The 19,292-nt window shown below is 47.3% G+C and overlaps 2 protein-coding genes across 2 annotated transcripts; one reads left to right on the forward strand and one right to left on the reverse strand.

Moving 5' to 3' along the window:
* Window positions 1–2,813: 2,813 nt before the first annotated feature.
* rnf114 (ring finger protein 114) lies at window positions 2,814–10,896 on the reverse strand. The gene is made up of 6 exons (XM_068598463.1): window positions 10,693–10,896; window positions 9,606–9,756; window positions 9,364–9,470; window positions 7,688–7,802; window positions 4,617–4,724; window positions 2,814–4,497 (listed from the first exon to the last, which is right to left on the reverse strand). Exons 1-6 carry the CDS (start codon window positions 10,827–10,829, stop codon window positions 4,432–4,434), a joined length of 684 nt encoding a protein of 227 aa, XP_068454564.1. The 5' UTR covers window positions 10,830–10,896; the 3' UTR covers window positions 2,814–4,431.
* A 538-nt stretch (window positions 10,897–11,434) lies between these two features.
* Window positions 11,435–18,891, forward strand: spata2 (spermatogenesis associated 2). Its single transcript, XM_068598380.1, has 3 exons — window positions 11,435–11,495; window positions 12,305–13,183; window positions 13,892–18,891. Exons 2-3 carry the CDS (start codon window positions 12,833–12,835, stop codon window positions 15,239–15,241), a joined length of 1,701 nt encoding a protein of 566 aa, XP_068454481.1. The 5' UTR covers window positions 11,435–11,495; window positions 12,305–12,832; the 3' UTR covers window positions 15,242–18,891.
* The last annotated feature ends 401 nt before the right edge of the window (window positions 18,892–19,292 follow it).

A 19,292-nucleotide genomic window follows, 5' to 3' on the forward strand; every position in this document is an offset into this window, starting at 1 on the left:
CCTCAACATATCAGGTTTAGAACAGTTTTCCAATTTTGTTGCCTAAATCTAACTTTTGTTTACTTACTTTAACCCAACAATGCAGCGTCGTTGCCTCAACCTAACTTTTGTTTATTTGCCTCAACTAAACTATGTGATTTTGTTGCCTAAATCTCAGGTTGGTTTTGTTGCCTCAACCCAACTACACAGTTATGTTGCCTCAACCTAAATGTTGATGTTGTTGCCTCAACCTAAATGTTGATGTTGTTGCCTCAACCTAAATGTTGATGTTGTTGCCTCAACCTAAATGTTGATGTTGTTGCCTCAACCTAACTGTTGATGTTGTTGCCTCAACCTAAATGTTGATGTTGTTGCCTCAACCTAACTGTTGATGTTGTTGCCTCAACCTAACTTTTATTTCGTTGCCTCAACTAAACTATGTGATTTTGTTGCCTAAATCTCAGGTTGGTTTTGTTACCTCAACCTAAATGTTGATGTTGTTGCCTCAACCTCACTGTTGATGTTGTTGCCTCAACCTCACTGTTGATGTTGTTGCCTCAACCTCACTGTTGATGTTGTTGCCTCAACCTCACTGTTGATGTTGTTGCCTCAACCTAACTATTGATGTTGTTGCCTCAACCTAACTTTTGTTTCGTTGCCTCAACCTAACTTTTGTTTCGTTGCCTCAACTAAACTATGTGATTTTGTTGCCTCAACCTCACTGTTGGCTTTGTTGCCTCAACCTCACTGTTGGCTTTGTTGCCTCAACCTCACTGTTGGCTTTGTTGCCCGTTTTCTTTCCCTGGTGTTGTTCCTTTGGACACAAGACAACCTGAACAAAACCAACACACCTCGTTGTGACTTCTGACCGGCGTTGAGACGCGTCTACTTTTCTTTTTAGAAAACCTCTTCGGCTCGCTGAAGACTGTAAAAGTGGACAGAAAGGTTCACAAATGAGAAGAAACTCACACAAAGAATTAAAACGCTTGGGAGAGAGCGTCTCGGGCGGAGTGATGGTGCGACACACTTCTAAAATAAAAAAAAAAAAACACACCTAAAAAAGATCGCGCGGCACATCCCCGCGCCGCGGGCTACATGTAGCATTAATTGCTCCTCCACAGGGCCTGCAGACAGCAACTACTGCTCGCATCAAAGAAAACCACACGCTGAACTTTATGAAATTTTTATTCAATGTGTTCACTTCTCTTCCCTTTGTCTCCCCCCACAATCCTCCCTTTCTTCCTATTCCCCCCCCCCCCCCTCCTCCACCTCTTTTCTTCTATCTCCGCCACCAAACAGACAAGAAAGACTTCTCCCTGCCATGTTTTTACGGCTCCACTTCCTTCCTGCCCAGAAGCGCTGCAGCATCTCGTTAGTTCTCTCACAGCGAACATCTCTGCTCCGTCTGCCAGGAGCAAAACCTGATGGGGGAGGCGGGGGAGAAAAGAGGGGGGGGGGGGGTGAGGGGGGGGGCTACATCAAGAAGTTTGGTGGGCGAGCCGCTGCGTGAGGTGAGGCGCTGTGATAGCATTTAGCTGGAGATCACACACACACACACACACACACACACACACACACACACACACACACACACACACACACACACACACACACACACACACACACACACACACACACACACACACACACACACACACACACACACACAGGAAAGAGATGAGGCTTCTCTCCCCGCGGACGACGAGTTTCATCAGGAAGCTCAACGCAGACACGAGGACACGCAAATAACACACACTGCCACGACACACACTCTCTCTCTCTCTCCACACACACACACACACACACACACACACACTTCTTTTACTTCTCTCTCACACACACACACTTCTTCTTCTCCTCGCTCTCTCACACACACACACACGCACTCTTCTCCTCGCTCGCTCTCTCACACACACACACTCTTCTTCTCCTCTCTCACACACACACACTCTTCTTCTTCTCCTCCTCCTCACTCACACTCACACACACACACACACACACACTTCTTCTCCTCTCACACACACACACACTTCTTCTCCTCGCTCTCTCTCTCACACTCTTCTCCTCGCTCTCTCACACACACTCTTCTTCTTCTCCTCTCTCACACACACACACTTCTTCTCCTCGCTCTCTCTCTCACACTCTTCTTCTTCTCCTCGCTCTCTCACACACACACTCACACTCTTCTCCTCGCTCTCTCACACACTCACTCTTCTCCTCGCTCTCTCACACACTCACACTCTTCTCCTCGCTCTCTCACACACTCACACACACACACTCTTCTTCTCCTCTCTCACACACACACTCTTCTTCTTCTCCTCCTCACTCACACTCACTTCTTCTCCTCGCTCTCTCACACACACACTCTTCTTCTCCTCGCTCTCTCACACACACACTCTTCTTCTCCTCGCTCTCTCACACACACACACTCTTCTTCTCCTCACACACACACACACACATCAGAGCACAGTGTTATTTCTCTCTCTCCCTCCCTCACTCTCTCTCTCTCTCACACACACACACACACTCTTCTTCTCCTCTCACACACACACATCAGAGCAGTGAGTGTTATTTCTCTCTCACATTATAAATCACTGCTCCTGATTTCTGGTGTTCAGGGTTTAAATAATTAAAGAGCTTTAATTTATCAGGATTTAAACCCGCTAACAGTAAGAGAGAGAACGAGGGAGAACGAGAGAGAACGAGAGAGAACGGAGGTCTTTATGCATGAAACACAAACAAAGTGATTACATTTCACCAGAGAGGAAGAGGAAGAGGAAGAGGTGGGAAAAGAAAGAGTAAGTGACGAACCAAAGACTACGAGAGAGAAGGCATTGAGGTTGTGCTCCGGAGCTACTGGGTCGGGGCGTTACGCTTTATTCACCTGTTGCAGACACACAAAACAGACACACACAGCCTCGGGGCGACGTCTGCGTCTCATGTGTGACGATTTACAAAGTCATGGAGAAACAACACGGGCGTGACAGAAGATCATCCACGAAGAAACTAAATAAAACATCCAGCAAAAAAAAATCAAAAAGAAAAAAAATAATCACGCTGTGGAACTGATTGTTGTTTCTTCACATGCTGTCACACAAAGTATAAATGTTCATATTATTTTCTGCTTTTCAGAACGGAAAACACCGGCAGAATAAATTGTGTCATTTTTTTTAAGCATCCAAGTAAAATAAAAAAAAACAAACACTAAATTACATTAAAAGAAATCTTAAAAAAGTGACGTCATTACAGTTATGGTTACTCAAAACAATTGTGTATCCCCAACACACACGCACTAAAACCTTAAATTAAAAAAAAAAAAAGAAACACCGGTGACATTTCCTTGAGATGTGTGAGAGTGAAGCACAAGAACAAGAACATTAACGTGTGTCTTCACAGCGGTGGCGCTCTGCTGCCCCCCGCTGGACAGACACGTGCAGCTAAATATCTCACCATAAATAACCCCAAATTAAAAAAATAACCACAGAACTGACGGGACGACGACACACTGATGCTCTCCTACTTTTGCATCGTTTGGTTTTCAACCCAACTGAACTATTTTAGCCCTATGAGAGTTTTGGAAGTCAGAGACAAGATCTACCAGCAGGCACAGAGACGGAAGGGAGGAAACATTTACCATATTATTATTAATAAAGCAAAAACAGCCAGCGGTCCTGGCTTGTGTTTGAACCCTCGGATTTATTTATTCTTTCCAGTAGATCTCTGAAGAAACAGAATGAACACACACACACACAGACACACACACTTTCTCTTTCACCCAGAAAAATAAAAAACACCCTCTCCACGTTGTGCAGAGGGAAACATGCAGAGTCACTCTGGAGTTATTATATATTATCGTTACTCGAACGCCTTCGACGAGTGAAGACCGCCGTCTGCCGGGCAACAGTTTAGCCACCTAGTGGTCGAACCCTCTTATTACATCAAGTATTGACGAGGTGAGCGGGGGCAGAGGGGAGCGGTTTAAAATCACAACTTTGGAAGTTTTTTGGCTCTATGACGGCGCGTCGTGAACAAACAGCTGGAGGGAACATGATTTAGTAGATATTAGACCAACTATCAAGTCGTTTAGGGGAGAAGGGGGCGATAAGAGCTCAGAAACACAGTATCACTCCTAAATCAGACAGTACAATATGCTTTTTTTTTTTTTTTTTTTTACAGGTTTTTTCTTCTTTTCAAAACCATATTGCAGGATTTATTTTCGGAATAATAAACCTATAGATCCGTAACGACAATGACAGCCCCCCCCCCACTCTCTCCCCGTGAAGCTGGTTACCCATCGCAGTACTGCACCACCACCCTCTTGGATGGATGGATGGATGGTGTTACAGCGCGTCTTCAAAAGAGGCTTCACGTCGCCGGCTCTCTCCCCCCTTTTCTCTCCCCCCCTCTCTCTTCGTCGGATCTCCTTCGGTTGGATTGTTGCTCGCGGCGTTGTCAGTTGTCCAGGAGGGAGCGCTGTAGAGCCTCCTGGATCATCGTGTGCTCGTCTGTGGAGTAATCCTGCAGAGGACGACACAGACCATGAGAGAGCTGGTCCTCAACGCGCCACACGGGAAACATACATGCCATGCATCCATCCATCCATCCATCCATCCATGTGTGTGTGTGTGAGAACTTACAACAAAGGTGTCGTAGGAGAAGGTGTGTCTGATCTTCAGGTGCTGGAAAAAGTCAGCGCTCCTGTAGCTCGGGTCTCCCCAGGGCATCGAGGCACAGATGGGACAAACCTGGAGGAAGAGGAAGAGAACGTGAACGAGAGAAACGACGGATTCCAATCCGGCCTTCACACCCTCTACTCTACTCCCTCCTCCCTTACCTCCTGCTCTCTTACCTCATACACCCGTTCCTACCTCCTCTGCTCCCTCTTCCCCAGCCACCTACTCTCCTTCCTACAGCTCCACCGATCCTCTCCTCACCCTCCTACTTCCTGCTCTCCTCCTACCTCCTTTCCTACCTCTTCTCTCCCTTCTTACCTCCTTCCCTCCTCTTCTCTCCCTTCCTACCTCCTTCCCTCCTCTCCTATCTCCACCTCTCCTCTTACCCACCTCCTCCTTTCCTACTACCTCTACACTCCTCCCAACTCCTCTACTCTTCTCACCTTTTCTCCTCTCCTCTCCTCCTCTCCTTTTACTTTCATCCCTAACGATGTGGAGCAACGGATCATTCCATCAGGACGGTCACTTCCTTCAAGTCCAGAGACGTCACAACACACGCTTCATGTCATTTCATGTGTTAATGTAACATCCGCTTCATGTCATTTCATGTGTTAATGTAACACGCTTCATGTCATTACATGTGTTAATGTAACACGCTTCATGTCATTTCATGTGTTAATGTAACACGCTTCATGTCATTTCATGTGTTAATGTAACACGCTTCATGTCATTTCATGTGTTAATGTAACATCCGCTTCATGTCATTTCATGTGTTAACGTAACACGCTTCATGTCATTTCATGTGTTAATGTAACACGCTTCATGTCATCACATGTCATGTGTTAACGTAACACGCTTCATGTCATGTCATGTGTTAACGTAACACGCTTCATGTCATCACATGTCATGTGTTAACGTAACACGCTTCATGTCATGTCATGTGTTAACGTAACACGCTTCATGTCATGTCATGTCATGTGTTAACGTAACACGCTTCATGTCATGCCATGTGTTAACGTAACACGCTTCAGAGGCCTGCAGGCGACAAGCAGCCGAGGAGCTGCTGTGAGGAACTCCATCTCTCTCTGTTTAGTTTAGCGAGCGAGGCTCACTGCTATATTAAACTCAACTTCTTCATCATCATCTTCGTCGCAGTGCCTCCTAAGCGCCTCAGATAAAAGGATTAGACTTGTGAGAAGCCCCTCGGCGCCAATAACCGGGACCGGAGGCGATTTATGAAACCAGACAGCGACGCCCCGTCAACGAGGAGCAACAAGCTCGGGCTGGGCGGTGTGGCCCAAAATTCACATCACGGTATTTTGTAATATTCTGACGGTTTCACGGCATATCACGGTATTTTTTCGCTGTCAGCCAACTTACACAACTGTGTATTCAAGTAGCCATGTTAGGCTGTAATAAGTGAAGGTCACATTGTTAACAATTAACAGGTTAATGCTGAAATACTTATGTGTCAGGGTTCGAACTCCAGTCATGGTTCAAACTCTAGTTATGTATTTAACTTTATGACAACAATTTATAACCCGCAACTAACGCTCTTTAACAGGGTTAAACACCACAACACAACACTTTGTGACACAAACCGTTTGTAATTGTATAAATGTACAACTATTAGTGTTACAAAGTCGAATTGCATGCTGGTTAGAGCTCGCACACAAACAACAGGAAGAGTACACATTACTGTCTTGTATTGAGTAAACGGCCTGCGGCTCAAAAGTTAAATTAAAATCTTAAGTAATAAATTTTAACCTTTCCCTGATTCTTGACAAACCGACCACAGATTTGAAACTTAAACAACTAACTTCTCGCCAGAAAACATCTTAAAATTACATTTTGTGACTCAACAACAGTAGAATTCACAGACTGTCAACTTTCAGTTTTGATTTCTCCTCCGCCACTGTTCCCCGTTTAATTGTGCCAAAATGCATTCTGGGACACACAAACAGCTGTTTGCCGCCCGGTACATTTGCATTTCCCAGCATGCAGTTCGGCTGTGTAATTTTGCACCATGACTAAACTTAAGAACCCTGACAGGTAAGAAGCTTTGCTGCACACTCAGTTTTGGACAGTTAAATGTCCTGACTGATGATGGAGCCGTGCACCAGTATGACGGGTCAGACGGTGTATCGCACAGCCCTACAACAAGCTGCGCGTCTGCAGGAAGCACAACAGTGTTCATCAGCAGGATGTGTCAAGCTCCCGGACACACACACACACACTGTATGCACTTCCAACAAACAAACGGCGCTCTGCTTTCATGCCGCTGCATTCCTGCTGATCTTTGCATCAGAATGAGACTTAAAACTATGATGACGTCACGTTTTCCTCCTCAGATATGGTTGAATTTGCGTAATTGGAAGTTGCAGCCAAACGTGTATCGTAAATTTATAAGAAGTCCAACTAAACGATGACCTTTGTAGTTTTTGTCAAAGTTGAAGAAACGTTGCGTTCAGGAGAACGGGACAGACGGGAGGTCACAGTGACGAGGTTCTCTGCTTCAAAGTAAAACTCTTGAACGGCAATTAATGTTTGTGTAGCTGACACACACACACACACACACACACACACACACACACACACACACACACACACACACACACACACACACACACACACACACACACACACACACACACACACACACACACACACACACACACACACACACACACGCGCTTTGTGTTGGTCGTGGAAGACACAGTAAACACAGTGAGAATACTTTGCATTCAGGATGAAATGAACCCTCTTCTCATCGAGAACACGGTGGACGCGTTGCAAAAAGGTTAAACAAAAAAAGAGACGCTCACGTAAAAGAAAAGTAAGAAATGCCACAAAAAAAACACACAACGTGGGAGTTTTATTTCTCTCCGTGAGCTTCGATCGTCGCTTCAACAAAGATACAAAACTCCGGCTCTCAAGCCGGATCTTCTTAAAAGAAGGACGCTTCGTTCAGCCGGAGGGAGGAAGAGGAAGGTGTGTGGTACCTTTGTGTGTGTGTTTTTCTTTTGTATTCCTACCACTTGTCGTGCGTCACGAGCATGCTGGGAAGTGCAGTGTTCGACCAGGCCGTCCTGATCCAGGTTCTGGCAGTTGCAGTACGGGCAGGTGAAGGTGAAGCGGTTCGGTACTGGACTGAAGGGAAGGAGACAGAGACGGAGGAAAAGTGTTAACTCCTCACTCCGTTACATCTGCAGGACACATGACGCTTCTTCTTTGTAATCATGAAGAAAAAAGCCACAAAAAAAAGACACAATATAAAAAAATAAAGCAATTCCACTTCTTGTACGGAAGAGTCAGAAGCGACGACCGTGGAAGGAGAGCGTTTTGTTCTCCGTTGAAAACAAAATGGTGGATTTGGGTTAGTTAGTTGGGTCGAGGCAACAACGCCACATAGTTGGGTTGAGGCAAGTAAACAAAAGTTAGAGTTCGGCAACAAAATAGGAAAACCGTCCTAAACCTGAGATGTTGAGGCAACAAAACCAACGTTAGGTTTAGGCAGCAGAACCATATGGTTAAGTTGACGCAACTAAACAAAAGTTAGGTTGAGGCAACCAGCGGGCCGTGGTTTTAAAAGCTGGGCTTTCAACGATTCAACACAATTAAAACCTCCCCCCACAATTTTGATCCCCTCGTCTCGAAGTCTGTGAATTTCTAAACGTGATTTCAGTTTGATGCCAAAATAAAATAAGGTCTGTGTTTCACGTGAACTAAAATATGTTTATATTTAGTTATACAATATAAAATATGAGGATATGAAGCTTCTGTGTCTTTAAAAAGGAAAGAAAAGAGTCTGAATGTGCTGACTCAGCGTCCTCACCAGCACTCTCGACCTTCAGTTTAGTGAAGGTCGAGTCATGTGACCCCGATGGAGCTCCTCTATTGGCTGTAACGTTAGCTTCTTACTTTCACTTCAAAATGACATAAAACTGGTGTTTATAGTGAAGATCATCTTGATGAACTAAATGTTTATGCATCATAAAGATTACTTCCTGCAATAATCCAAAAGGAAAAGACGTCTGTTTATAATCAGAACTTTTTGAGAGTCAACAAACAATGTTTACTTGTCTCAGGATTATTCAAAGGACAGATAGTTTTTAGATGCTTTAGAAACATGAAGTTAAAAAAAAATACATTTGAATAAATATTTTGCAGCCAAATCAAACAGTTTACAGGATATTCGACCTTCGTTTCTTTATAAAGCTTTTAAACCCTGACTTGTTTGTTTAAAGGGTGTGCATAAAAGGTAATAAAGTGGTTTCAGAATAGGAGTTTACAGGAGTTTATCGGGGATCACCTACAGTGCAGTGCGTTCACGTCGCTGAGTTACACTCGTTATCTCCATTCCTCACCGATAAGTTTGTTTGTACGTTCTCTGACATTTACGGAGAATAATGTAGCTCATAGAGAATAAACACATCTTTAGGAAGCGTGAATATAAACAAAACTCACAGGAAACCACCCTTAAAAAGGTTTTGACCACGACCACGATGCACTGACCCGGCCGGCCAGTCAAACACAATCAACAGCGTCATGCAGAAATGACTCTAAAGCTCACAGAACCGGTTTGCATCAGACTGGATTGCTAAGTATTCTTCAAATTCATTCGGTCGTCTAAAACAATGTTTTCTTTCACACATGTGTGACACTTATGCGACGCTTTGCCTCTCCGTGACGGCGTGGGTACAATCCTCACCTGATGATGGCGGGCTGGCTCTGGGCGGTGGTCCTCACTCCCTCCTCAATGTATTCCTGGAATTTTGAGCAGGCAGCTGTGTGGCCTCTCATCTGAGAAAGACGAACCTGAACAGCAAGTAGAGGGTGAGATAGAATTGGTATATGCTCGCCAATTTAGAAATCACTGCAACCGTCTCGAGCGTAGCGTCTAACCCGCCTCGTTTCGCACGCTAGGCCGGTTTCGGACGCGGCGTTGCGTACCTGCGCGCCGCATCCCTTGCAAGCGGCCACAGACGACTGGATCTTGAGCTCCAGCTCCGCAGCTTTGGTCCAGTGGCCCAGCCCGGCCCGGCACACTGCGCAGACGGGCTTCTGTGGACGCAAACACTCCTGCAAACAACTGTGGCAGAACCTGGCAAGAGACGGGGAGAAGACAAACTAAATGTAACGACTAAAACAAGAAACTGTATTGCAGAGACAGGGTTCATACACAATGTGTATGTGAAATGTGTGTGTGAACAGTAAAAAGTGATAAAATGTAGTATTCAAACTAACAATGACGATTCAAAGCATACATAATTCCTTATATGACACAAATGAATGAGACACAATAGTTTGATTAAAACAATAAACATTTATATAGATGCCTGTATGTATGCTTGCTTATATTTTGAGCCACTTTCTTTTTCAAACTCAGCGTAAATTAAGGTCATGAACACATGAATAAAAATGAATTTTACTAAACTTTTTTTCCAGAGCTGGAAATAATCATTTTACAAACAAATAAAAAGTGTTAAAACCAGTATAATTTGATATATAACGTGGCGCCTGAAGGGAAAGAAGGTCCGTTTACAAGTATTAAAAAGCACAGAAACAGGTGCTGTCATCCTGTAAAAGCTTGAGCTTCCTGTAAATCCGACGGAAAGCCCCCCCCCTCCTCCCCTCCCTCATCGAGAGCGCGCCGGGACTTGTAGTCCTTCAAAGCAGAATGATGCGTCGAAGCGACGGCCTTCTGAACTACAACTCCCAGGTGAGGCCGCCTCTTTGATGTAAACAAAACTGAAACTGATTTAGCGATCAGACACTGTTTTTCTTTTAACTAAATATCCAAGAGAGCAGAATATAAATACGAGAGGGGGGTCAAAACAACACAAAAAGCAGATACGCGCGCGGCCGATGTTTTTAAGCGACTCCGGCGTGCGACACGTTTACAAAAGAAAACGAGCCTTTCTTCTCCTTCCCCCCTCCTGTGTTATTTGGTGGTTAAGAGGTGGATTCGGGAAGAGGACGGAGGTGTGGGGGGGTGGGGGGAGCCGGACGGTGGACATAAAAATGAACATTTACTCACGTGTGGCTGCACTGCGTCGTCACGGGACTGTCGAAGATTTCCAGACAAACCGGGCAGACGAATTCCGACATGTCGCCGGTCCCGTCGGAGACGTTCTTCTTGTGCTGTGCTGCACTGAACCCTCCGAGCGTCGCCATTTCTTTTTCTTCGCCGAGACAGTCCCCGCCTCTTCCCTCTTTCTCACCCTCCCCGTCACGACGTCACCAAGGGCCTGTTTTTTTTTTTTGTGGGCGGAGTTATCGCTCAACGGACAATATTTATTTATTGTTTAAAACAGCGTGGAAGACCGTTAATAACCGCTACACGTATACACACTTCAAAATGAACGACTGTTAAAAGTAATAATTTTTTTCTTTATTTTTATTTTTTGTATTACTATTTGTCAATTACAAAGTGGTACATCTAAACATATCTTGTTTCGTGTGACAATTAAAAAACTAAAATATATTCACAGGAAAGCCGCAAATATATCCCATTTCAAGAGACAGTATTGCTTAAAATGATTAATTGATTTATAATAAACAATTTCAGTGTATTGAATATGGTCTTGGAGCATAAATACATTTCATAATGTTGAAAAGTAAATATAATTTTATTTTGTTTAATGTATTTTCCGGAGCTATACTGTATATTCGGGAACGTAGTTGGGCTCTGCAGCTCCTCCCCCTCCGGCTCAAACAGCACGTGGGCCCTCCCGCTGCTGACGGACTGTCAGAACCGGGGCGCATGCGCGTTGGGACGATGGGAATTTCCAACAGCTGAGGAGGAGGCGTAGCTAGCCGCGGCTAGCACTTGTTATAAAGGTAAGACGTGCTCGTGGCGGCTCGATAAAACGGCGTGGTATCATAACAATGGGCGAAATGACACGAGAGTCACGTCACAACGGCGGTGTATGTTTTGAATAATGGACTTAAAGATAGCTGAAGATACATAACTAGCGATGGACCGCCCTGCTAGCTTAAAGCAAACGTTGAGCTAGCCAGCTGCGCTGAAATGGGCGTTCACTGCTTAGCTGATACTCGGAGTGTGTGTGTGTGCGTACGTGCGTGTGATATAACCGGCCAGGAGCAGAACCACTCAGCTGCGGTGGTTCAAGCTATACCAATACGTATACATGCATGTGTAAGTTACATGTTCTTTCGCGTGCCTCATATTGCGCTCTTAATTTGCGCTAACTGCGCGCGGTGCATGCTACCTGGGTCTGCATGGACGTTGTGCCGCAGACTCTTTTTTGCACGTTCACTGGCGCGAGAAGTGTAATACTTGTCTGTCAACAGTGAGCCCTGATCCCAATGTACCCCGTAATTCCTCCAGTCTTTTTCTCCCGTTGCATACATCGACATAGTGATCTTATCAGTCCAATCTATTAGCTATACGACAGATGTGTATGTGTGTGCGTGTTTGTGCATTATTCCCACAAGGTGCATCCATCAGAGCACATACTTTGAAAATATTGATGCCTACACACACACACACACACACATCGTGTTTGAGCCATGCGCGAACAGACTACTTTCAAACTGATTTAACACTGAGTCCGTACAACTGTGTGTGTGTGTGCGTCCGAAATTGGAGCTTTCTATTTCCACGAAGCTCTCTTGTGTCTTCACAGCTCAGAGACGGCTCAGAAGAATCCCACGATCATGACTGTGGCTCCACGATGAGTGACCTTGAGCCCTGCACCCGCTGAGGAAAAAAAGCAGAAGAAAAAAAGCAGAGGAGAAGTGGAATAAACGCGCCGTTTGCGTTGACGGGAGCGCGAAGCAAAAGCTCGACACCGGAGGGCCCCCCGCTTGTCCCCCGGAGCGAGTCGGGCTGTGAGCCAAAACCAGAGATGCCCGTGAGAAGGCGTCCCTACAGGCTGCAGCCTCGCTACGGCAACTGAAAGCGCCGCAACGACCGCATCTCTTTTGTTTTTAAGGATGTGCCGCTGATCGGGTGCGGGAAAAACCTCGACCCTCTTCCCGCCTTCTCCCCAGGACGTTTTTAGCGTTCTCAGCGTGTGCCAAAAAGCGTTCGCAGTGAATCATGGTGACCCAAAATGGCGCTTGAATGTGGCACCCTGGTGCAGAGAATGCGAAACGGGGCGAGGCGCTCTCAGAAAAGTAGAACGGCCGACTGACAAAGTCCGCTGCCGATAATGGATGCCAAGTTAAAAGAGGACCTGTTTCGACGGTACGTGACGCTGCTGGAGAGGCGTCTGGAGGGTGGAGGGGACTACGCGGGGACCAGAAGCGCGCCGGAGGGCCACAGGGGGCGGCACAAGGACAGCGAGGCCCTGCTCTCCACGGCCACGGCCCTGCTGGGGGCCTACCAGCCGGATCCGGGGCAGCGCTTCCGGATGGTGCGTTACTACGAGGTGGTGGAGAACTCCCTCCGCTGTCAGAGGGGCGGCAACATCAAGAGCCTGGAGAGAGCCTTCCACACGCTGGAAACCATATGCACCAACCTCCTGCTCTTCCCCTGGAAGAAGGAGTTCAGATGCATCAAGGTGAGGGTTTGTCAGTGTTCTCACTTTAAAGCTGAAAACAAATGAATACATTAACCGGCAAAGGGATTGCAATATCATTTTGAATGTAGTAATTTGGAGCGGTTTGGACTGCATCTTTTTAGATTTGAGTGGCAGAACAAGAGATGCAGGTTATCCCACTGTGAAGTATCACTTCAAAGGGTCACATTTCTATCTTTTATGTGTAAATAAGATCTTTTCTCTTCATATCTTCGCTGACGAGCCCCCTCCCCCGCTGTAGAATCGGCGCCGCTGGCCGTTATGAAAGCAGCGATCTTAATACAGAGGCTGCTTTTGTTCAATTATGTCTAAAGTTGATCCTCTACCGTGTTAAACCTATAAAGGAACAGCAACGTTAGCATCTGACTCATTGACAACAAAATATCCATCCTGCAATATATTTAATGTACAAATAAGTTAAGTATGCAGTTCGTCGGGGTGTTTATTGTCCAATTAAAACCCCGTACAGTATTTATATGAAACCTTTGAAACCTTCATTTCTGCATCCTCACTTTCTGTTTGATCTGTATGTGAGGTCATGTTTTAAAGCTGTTAGACGTTTACATTTGTACTTTTGGTTAAACAAAACATATACTTTGGATTACTTGAATATGCTATCAAAGCTTTCTTGCGTTCAGCTGTTTCTAATTGGCTGCCGGTAACGTTCATGAACCCATTTCTGTCTTACAGACCTTCACCGGCCCGTACGTGTACCACCTGCAGTCGGCCATTTCCGACGGCGAACTCCGAACCCTGATGCGCACCATCGGCTACGCCTCGGACCATGACTCCCAGTTCCACCTGCAGGAGCACCCGGGCGGCGCCGCCCACCTCCGGCAGCTGGCATTCGAGCTCTTCCTGGCCCAGGCGGAGTGCCGCCTCCTCGGGGAGGTGGTGGCTCTGGCCCGCGGCTCGGCCTCGGAGATGGAGGCCCTGGAGCTGCGCCGGGGCTGCCGGGACGACGCGGCCGGCTGCGCCGAGGCGCTCCGGCGGCGCGACAGCCTCGGGGCGGACATGGCCCGGCTGTCGGTGCGGCCGCTGGACATCGAGAGGCCGCACGGCCACCACCTGAGGCGCGGCAGCCGGCCGTCCAAGTCCGTGGACGTCACGGACGGGGCGGGCCACTGGCACGCGGCGATGAGCAAGCCGGTCCTGAAGGCCTCGCTGAGCCTGAGGAAGGAGCCGCTGTTCGTGGACGCGGAGGAGGACATGAAGGACGAGATCCTCCGGCCCTGCACCTCGGCGTCGCTCTTCTCCGTGGCCGCGCCGCCTTCCTACAGCCCCGTCGCCGACTTCTTCCCCATCCAGTCCCCTCCCCCGGCGGACGCCTACACGTCCTACCACCTGTCCTCCCTGGACGAGATCGACCTGTACACGGAGCGGGGCGTCGCCACGGGCCGGCAGACGCCCTCGCGCCCGCCGTCCAGGGAGCCCCGGGACGCGCGCGACGCCTGGCTGCTCAAGGCCCACAGCAGCCACGCCAAGTGCCAGGGCTGCGGGCTGGGCTGCTCCCCGGCGGCGTCCTGCCAGCGGTGCGACGTGACCCTCTGCCCGGCGTGCCACGACGTGGAGCCCTCGCCCTGCTGCGGCCCGCAGGACTACCACCCCAAATCGCCGCGGCCCCTCGACGGCTACATCCCCGTCAAGGAGAAGCTCTCCGTCTACTCCAGCACCCACTCGCACCTGCACCCGCTCACGCTGACCCACTCGCACTCCCACCCGCACCCGCAGATGGCGGAGAAGCCGCTCATGTCCACCAAGCTGTTCGCCAGCAAGTCGGTGGCTCTGACGACGCCGAAGGGGGTCGGCGGCGGCGGCGGCGTCATCGATCGGCTGAGCATCGGCGGGTCGCGCTGCGGCTTTTGCAACAAGCCGGGGGCGTCGCACACCTGCGTGAACTGCTCCAAGGTGTCGTGTGACACGTGCATGGGCTTGTACGCCAAGGATATTTGCACGCGGAAGAACCCCCAGCACAGCTTCGTGCCCAACCATCAGCTCAACTTCAAATCCGGCACCATATCCCACCTGGTGTACCGGTGAATCAGGCCCCGGCGGAATACTCAGTTTCTTCCTCCTCCTCTTCCTCCTCCCTTTAACCCCTCCTGCGTAGTCTCGCAGTATTGCTTCAGCTTTGTTGCCGTTTAAAACAGCTCATCCGCTAACCCCCGACCTTTTTAGCCCTCTTTTTATCCGACGGCCGCTTCGCTCTCACAAACTTTGTACATTTTTCTCTCGCCAGCGACGGCGGCCTGGAACGCAAACGCCACAGAGAGCCATTATCGCCCGCCCCATCTCTCTCTCTCTCTCTCTGCCTTGTACAAGTTCAGGCCTTTTTAAAAATCTTTCTTCTTCCGTTTACCTTGCTACCTGCTCTTGAGTAGTCATGTGATGTTGTAGCCCCTCCCCCCCCTTCTGAATTTTTGTCCTCGTCAAAAGGGAAACTGGAGAAAAAGGGAGTTTTATTTCCTTCTCATTCTGAATGAAATCTGTCCAAAAACTTTGCCTAACTCCTCAGCTAAAAATTCCTCTATATATATAATATATATATACAGTATATATGTGTGTGTGAGTGAGTGCGTGTGTGTAGAAAAGACCTCCTCGCTTGCATTGTGACACAGGAGGTCTTTTTAAACTTGAACAATATTAGGGAAAAAAAAAACAAGAGAAAACACTGGAAGTCAATAAGTCAATAGTATATATTTTTAATCTCTATTCTCTAGAACAATGTGAGACTGTTAAATGGGCATGAGGTCTGGCATTGGGGTTTTTTGTGTGTGCGGGTGGGGGGGTGGTTGTTCACTTGTGTCTGCGGGGTGACGACGTAATGAGCCAATGGTCAGATGCCATATATTCTATTTAAAAATGATTATGCCTTGTAAATGAACCCTCAAATTGTTACTTGGTTTACGTGACTGAGGTTTAAATGCTGCTGTTGACTGTGAGACACGTGGACGGCGTCCGGCGTCGACTTCTGTCTGGTGAATAGCCCGTTTAGTTGTGTCGGCCCTTCCTCCTCTTCTTCCTCCTCCTCATCCCCTGCCATCTCCCCCTCATTACACTCCTTCAGCCGCCGTGCACCTTCACCGGGTCAGGCGGTCTCACGCCGGGGCCACAAAATCCACCGACGGCGGTTTCGGGTCGGCTCCGGGCTCGGCACGAAAGCGCTACGCTCTCGACGGCTGTTTTTTTTTTTTTGTTTTTTTTTTCTGTCTACCTCAAATAGCTCCAGCTTTGTTTCGCCCCGGTGTGACGTCGTGGTTTCAAACCAGCCCCCATCCGGTGGTGGAAAACGTCTCTTAGCGGATTTAATCGAGGTCATTTGTCCAGCGGGGGGGAAGATCCTCTGCGCTGTTTGGCGAGTGGACACACGTGAAAGTCCGTGAATACTAATGACACGCAGCTCCCGACGCAAAAGCTCCAAACTGCTTCTGTTTGAAACGATCGGGAACGTGACCACGACTGACGCTTCGCTCCCGACTCGAGCTCGGCTCCGTCCCGCGGAGGCGTCTCTACTCCAGGCGCCGCCACATCGTTCTCTGAAAACCTTCAGAACACACACACACACACACACACACACACACACACACACACACAACAAAATGAACTGAGAGGAATCCAAAAAGGACAACGAGCGTATGAACACAGACCGCTCCGGAGGAGTAACCGGGCACGTCGCCATAAAACCTCCACTATGAAGAGGAGGGATTGTTATTATCCGTAACATCTCAATTTTATGCACTACTTTATCGGCTTCGTGCAAAACCCTGCGAAGAAAGAAGTCGAGTATTAAAAGCGTTAGAACGGTTAAATATCCTGAAAATTGATTTGGCTGCAAAATATTCACTCAAATGTAGACTTCCTGTTTCTGAAACATCCACGCACTAATTGACCTTCTTTGTATTTATTACTCTTTTAAGAAAAGTACTATCTTTCCTTCAAGGCTGTCCTCCTCTCACGTGATTTAATCGCTCTTTAAATCTGGCGATGTGCTCTGAAGCTTCTGACTCGGCAAGTAAGGAAGTCGTGTGTGTGTGTGTGTGTGTGTGTGTGTTCGACTAAACCAAAAAACAGACGAGTCCATTGAAGAGACGGCAGCCTTGGTTTGAAAAAGTATGCGATATACAGTGGCGTGTGGTTTGAGAGGCCCGTTATTCCTCATATTTCTGGACTACTTTAGCGGAGTTTACCTTCATGAATTGGCCTGAAAAAAACACCGCTACAACCACACACCTCTACACACACACACACTATCATCATGTTGTTCATCTTCTGCTCGTTATTATTGAAGTTGAACCGGGTGCAAAGACGCCATCTTGGATTCGTAACCGTAACAAGACGACACGCTACTCGGGGGAAGAATCATTTTATCGCCGCCGACGAAGGAAATATTAGATTTGATCATGTATTTTTTTGCACTATATTAGTATTAGTAGTATTATTACACGTTGTTGTGTCTGCTTGCCTGTTTTCGTCTTGTGAGACGTCGACTCTTTCGGGTTTTGGGGTGGTTTTAGCGCACAAGCTTAGCAGTTTCCTCCAACTGAGCCGCTCTGGACGCTCGCGGTCGAACTTTGATTCACGAGGAAGAGGAACGGTTAATAAACGCCGTTGTGGGCTAATTTTTTTTTTAACGCATTACATTGAAGAAATATTTAAGAAAGAAGACTTTGAATATTTTCGACGGACCTCAACGCTCAGAAAATGCTCGTCCTGTGTTTGGTTTCCGCTTCTTTTACATGAAATACATTATGGAAGCTAAGGAAGCGACACGCAGACGATCTGTGCCTGTAGTGATGATAACCATGTTTTGCCTGGTAATGATCGTTTGCTTCTGTTCATTCCCTTTTTTTTTTTTTTTTTTTAAACGGAGTTTGTCTTTTTATCACGTGACGCGACGAACAGAAGGAGCCCGTCGACGCCTTTCAGGGTCTTTTGAGCGATGACGCGCGTTCAGTTTTCATCTCATCCGACGAAGCCTTTTTTTCTTTTTCTAAATCGTTTTGAACATTTAAAATCATTTAGACGCGTTTCAGTCGTGAAGTCACACCACCAGCATCTACTAGGACGACGACGACGACGACTCCTCGCGCGGTCGTATTGCCGAACGAAGAACAAACACCTCATCGGAGGAGAGAAGACCAACACCCGGTCGCTGTGGCGTCCATCATGTTGTTGGGTCACGACCAAAAGGGCTGATCGGCCTCCAGGGCCGCGTTTACGATCTCCTAGTGGAACAACGTCGGAGCTCATCGGCGGGCTAAAGGGGTCAAAGAGCTATTTTCTTTCTTTATTATTTCATGTCACGGAATACATCGAGCCATTTGAACACGATTGGTTGATCTCATTGTGGAAGTCTCCGCCCCCTTTTACCTCCGTGTGGTTATCTTACTGACGTGAACAGTGTGTAGTTATGAACCCTCGACCCTTTCCCCACTCGGCATGCTCTGTACTGTACAAGCCCCGCCCCTCCCAAAACTCCCCCATAACCTCTTCTGCCTCACCCCTCCATGTACCCTCCCCCTTCTCTCTTCCCCGTTCTCCCTCTCTCCACCTTTGGCACTGAGGATCATTGCACAATATGAAGGGGTATGGATCAAAATGTGGGCATATATGGGGGAGGGGAAGGGAAAATAGCCAAAATTGTTAAATTGGTGAAAAAATATATATAAATATATATATATTGAAACGTAAATGAGATTTTATAAAATAATTTAAAGAATAAAGTTCTGGAAAAAAAAATACGTCACCTGGCTTGAGGGTCTTTTATTTCGGCACACCAACAATGTCACATTGTAGCATAACACAGCATATGGTATAGGTCATTATTGCGCTACCTACTGGCATGGAAGTGTAATTACTCAGCAGGTGCAGACGCTCACCAATGTACTTTTTTTTTTTGTGGCAACTAAATATATCGTTGGACCGGTTTAAGTGAAATTGGACATTTTCCCGCGGCACACCCGATGATCTGTCACGGCACATTGGTTGAAAATCTCTGCACTACAGGAACTTAAAAGCTTTGTTCTGAGTCCCTTCAAAGTTTAAAATGGACGGCTGATAGTCAAGTTCTGCTCTCGAACCACCGGGCCGG

Source organism: Clinocottus analis, unplaced genomic scaffold, assembly GCF_023055335.1.
Source record: "Clinocottus analis isolate CAN_PGR_092001 unplaced genomic scaffold, fCliAna1.0.p SCAF_4, whole genome shotgun sequence".
Classification (NCBI taxonomy): Eukaryota; Metazoa; Chordata; class Actinopteri; order Perciformes; family Cottidae; genus Clinocottus; species Clinocottus analis.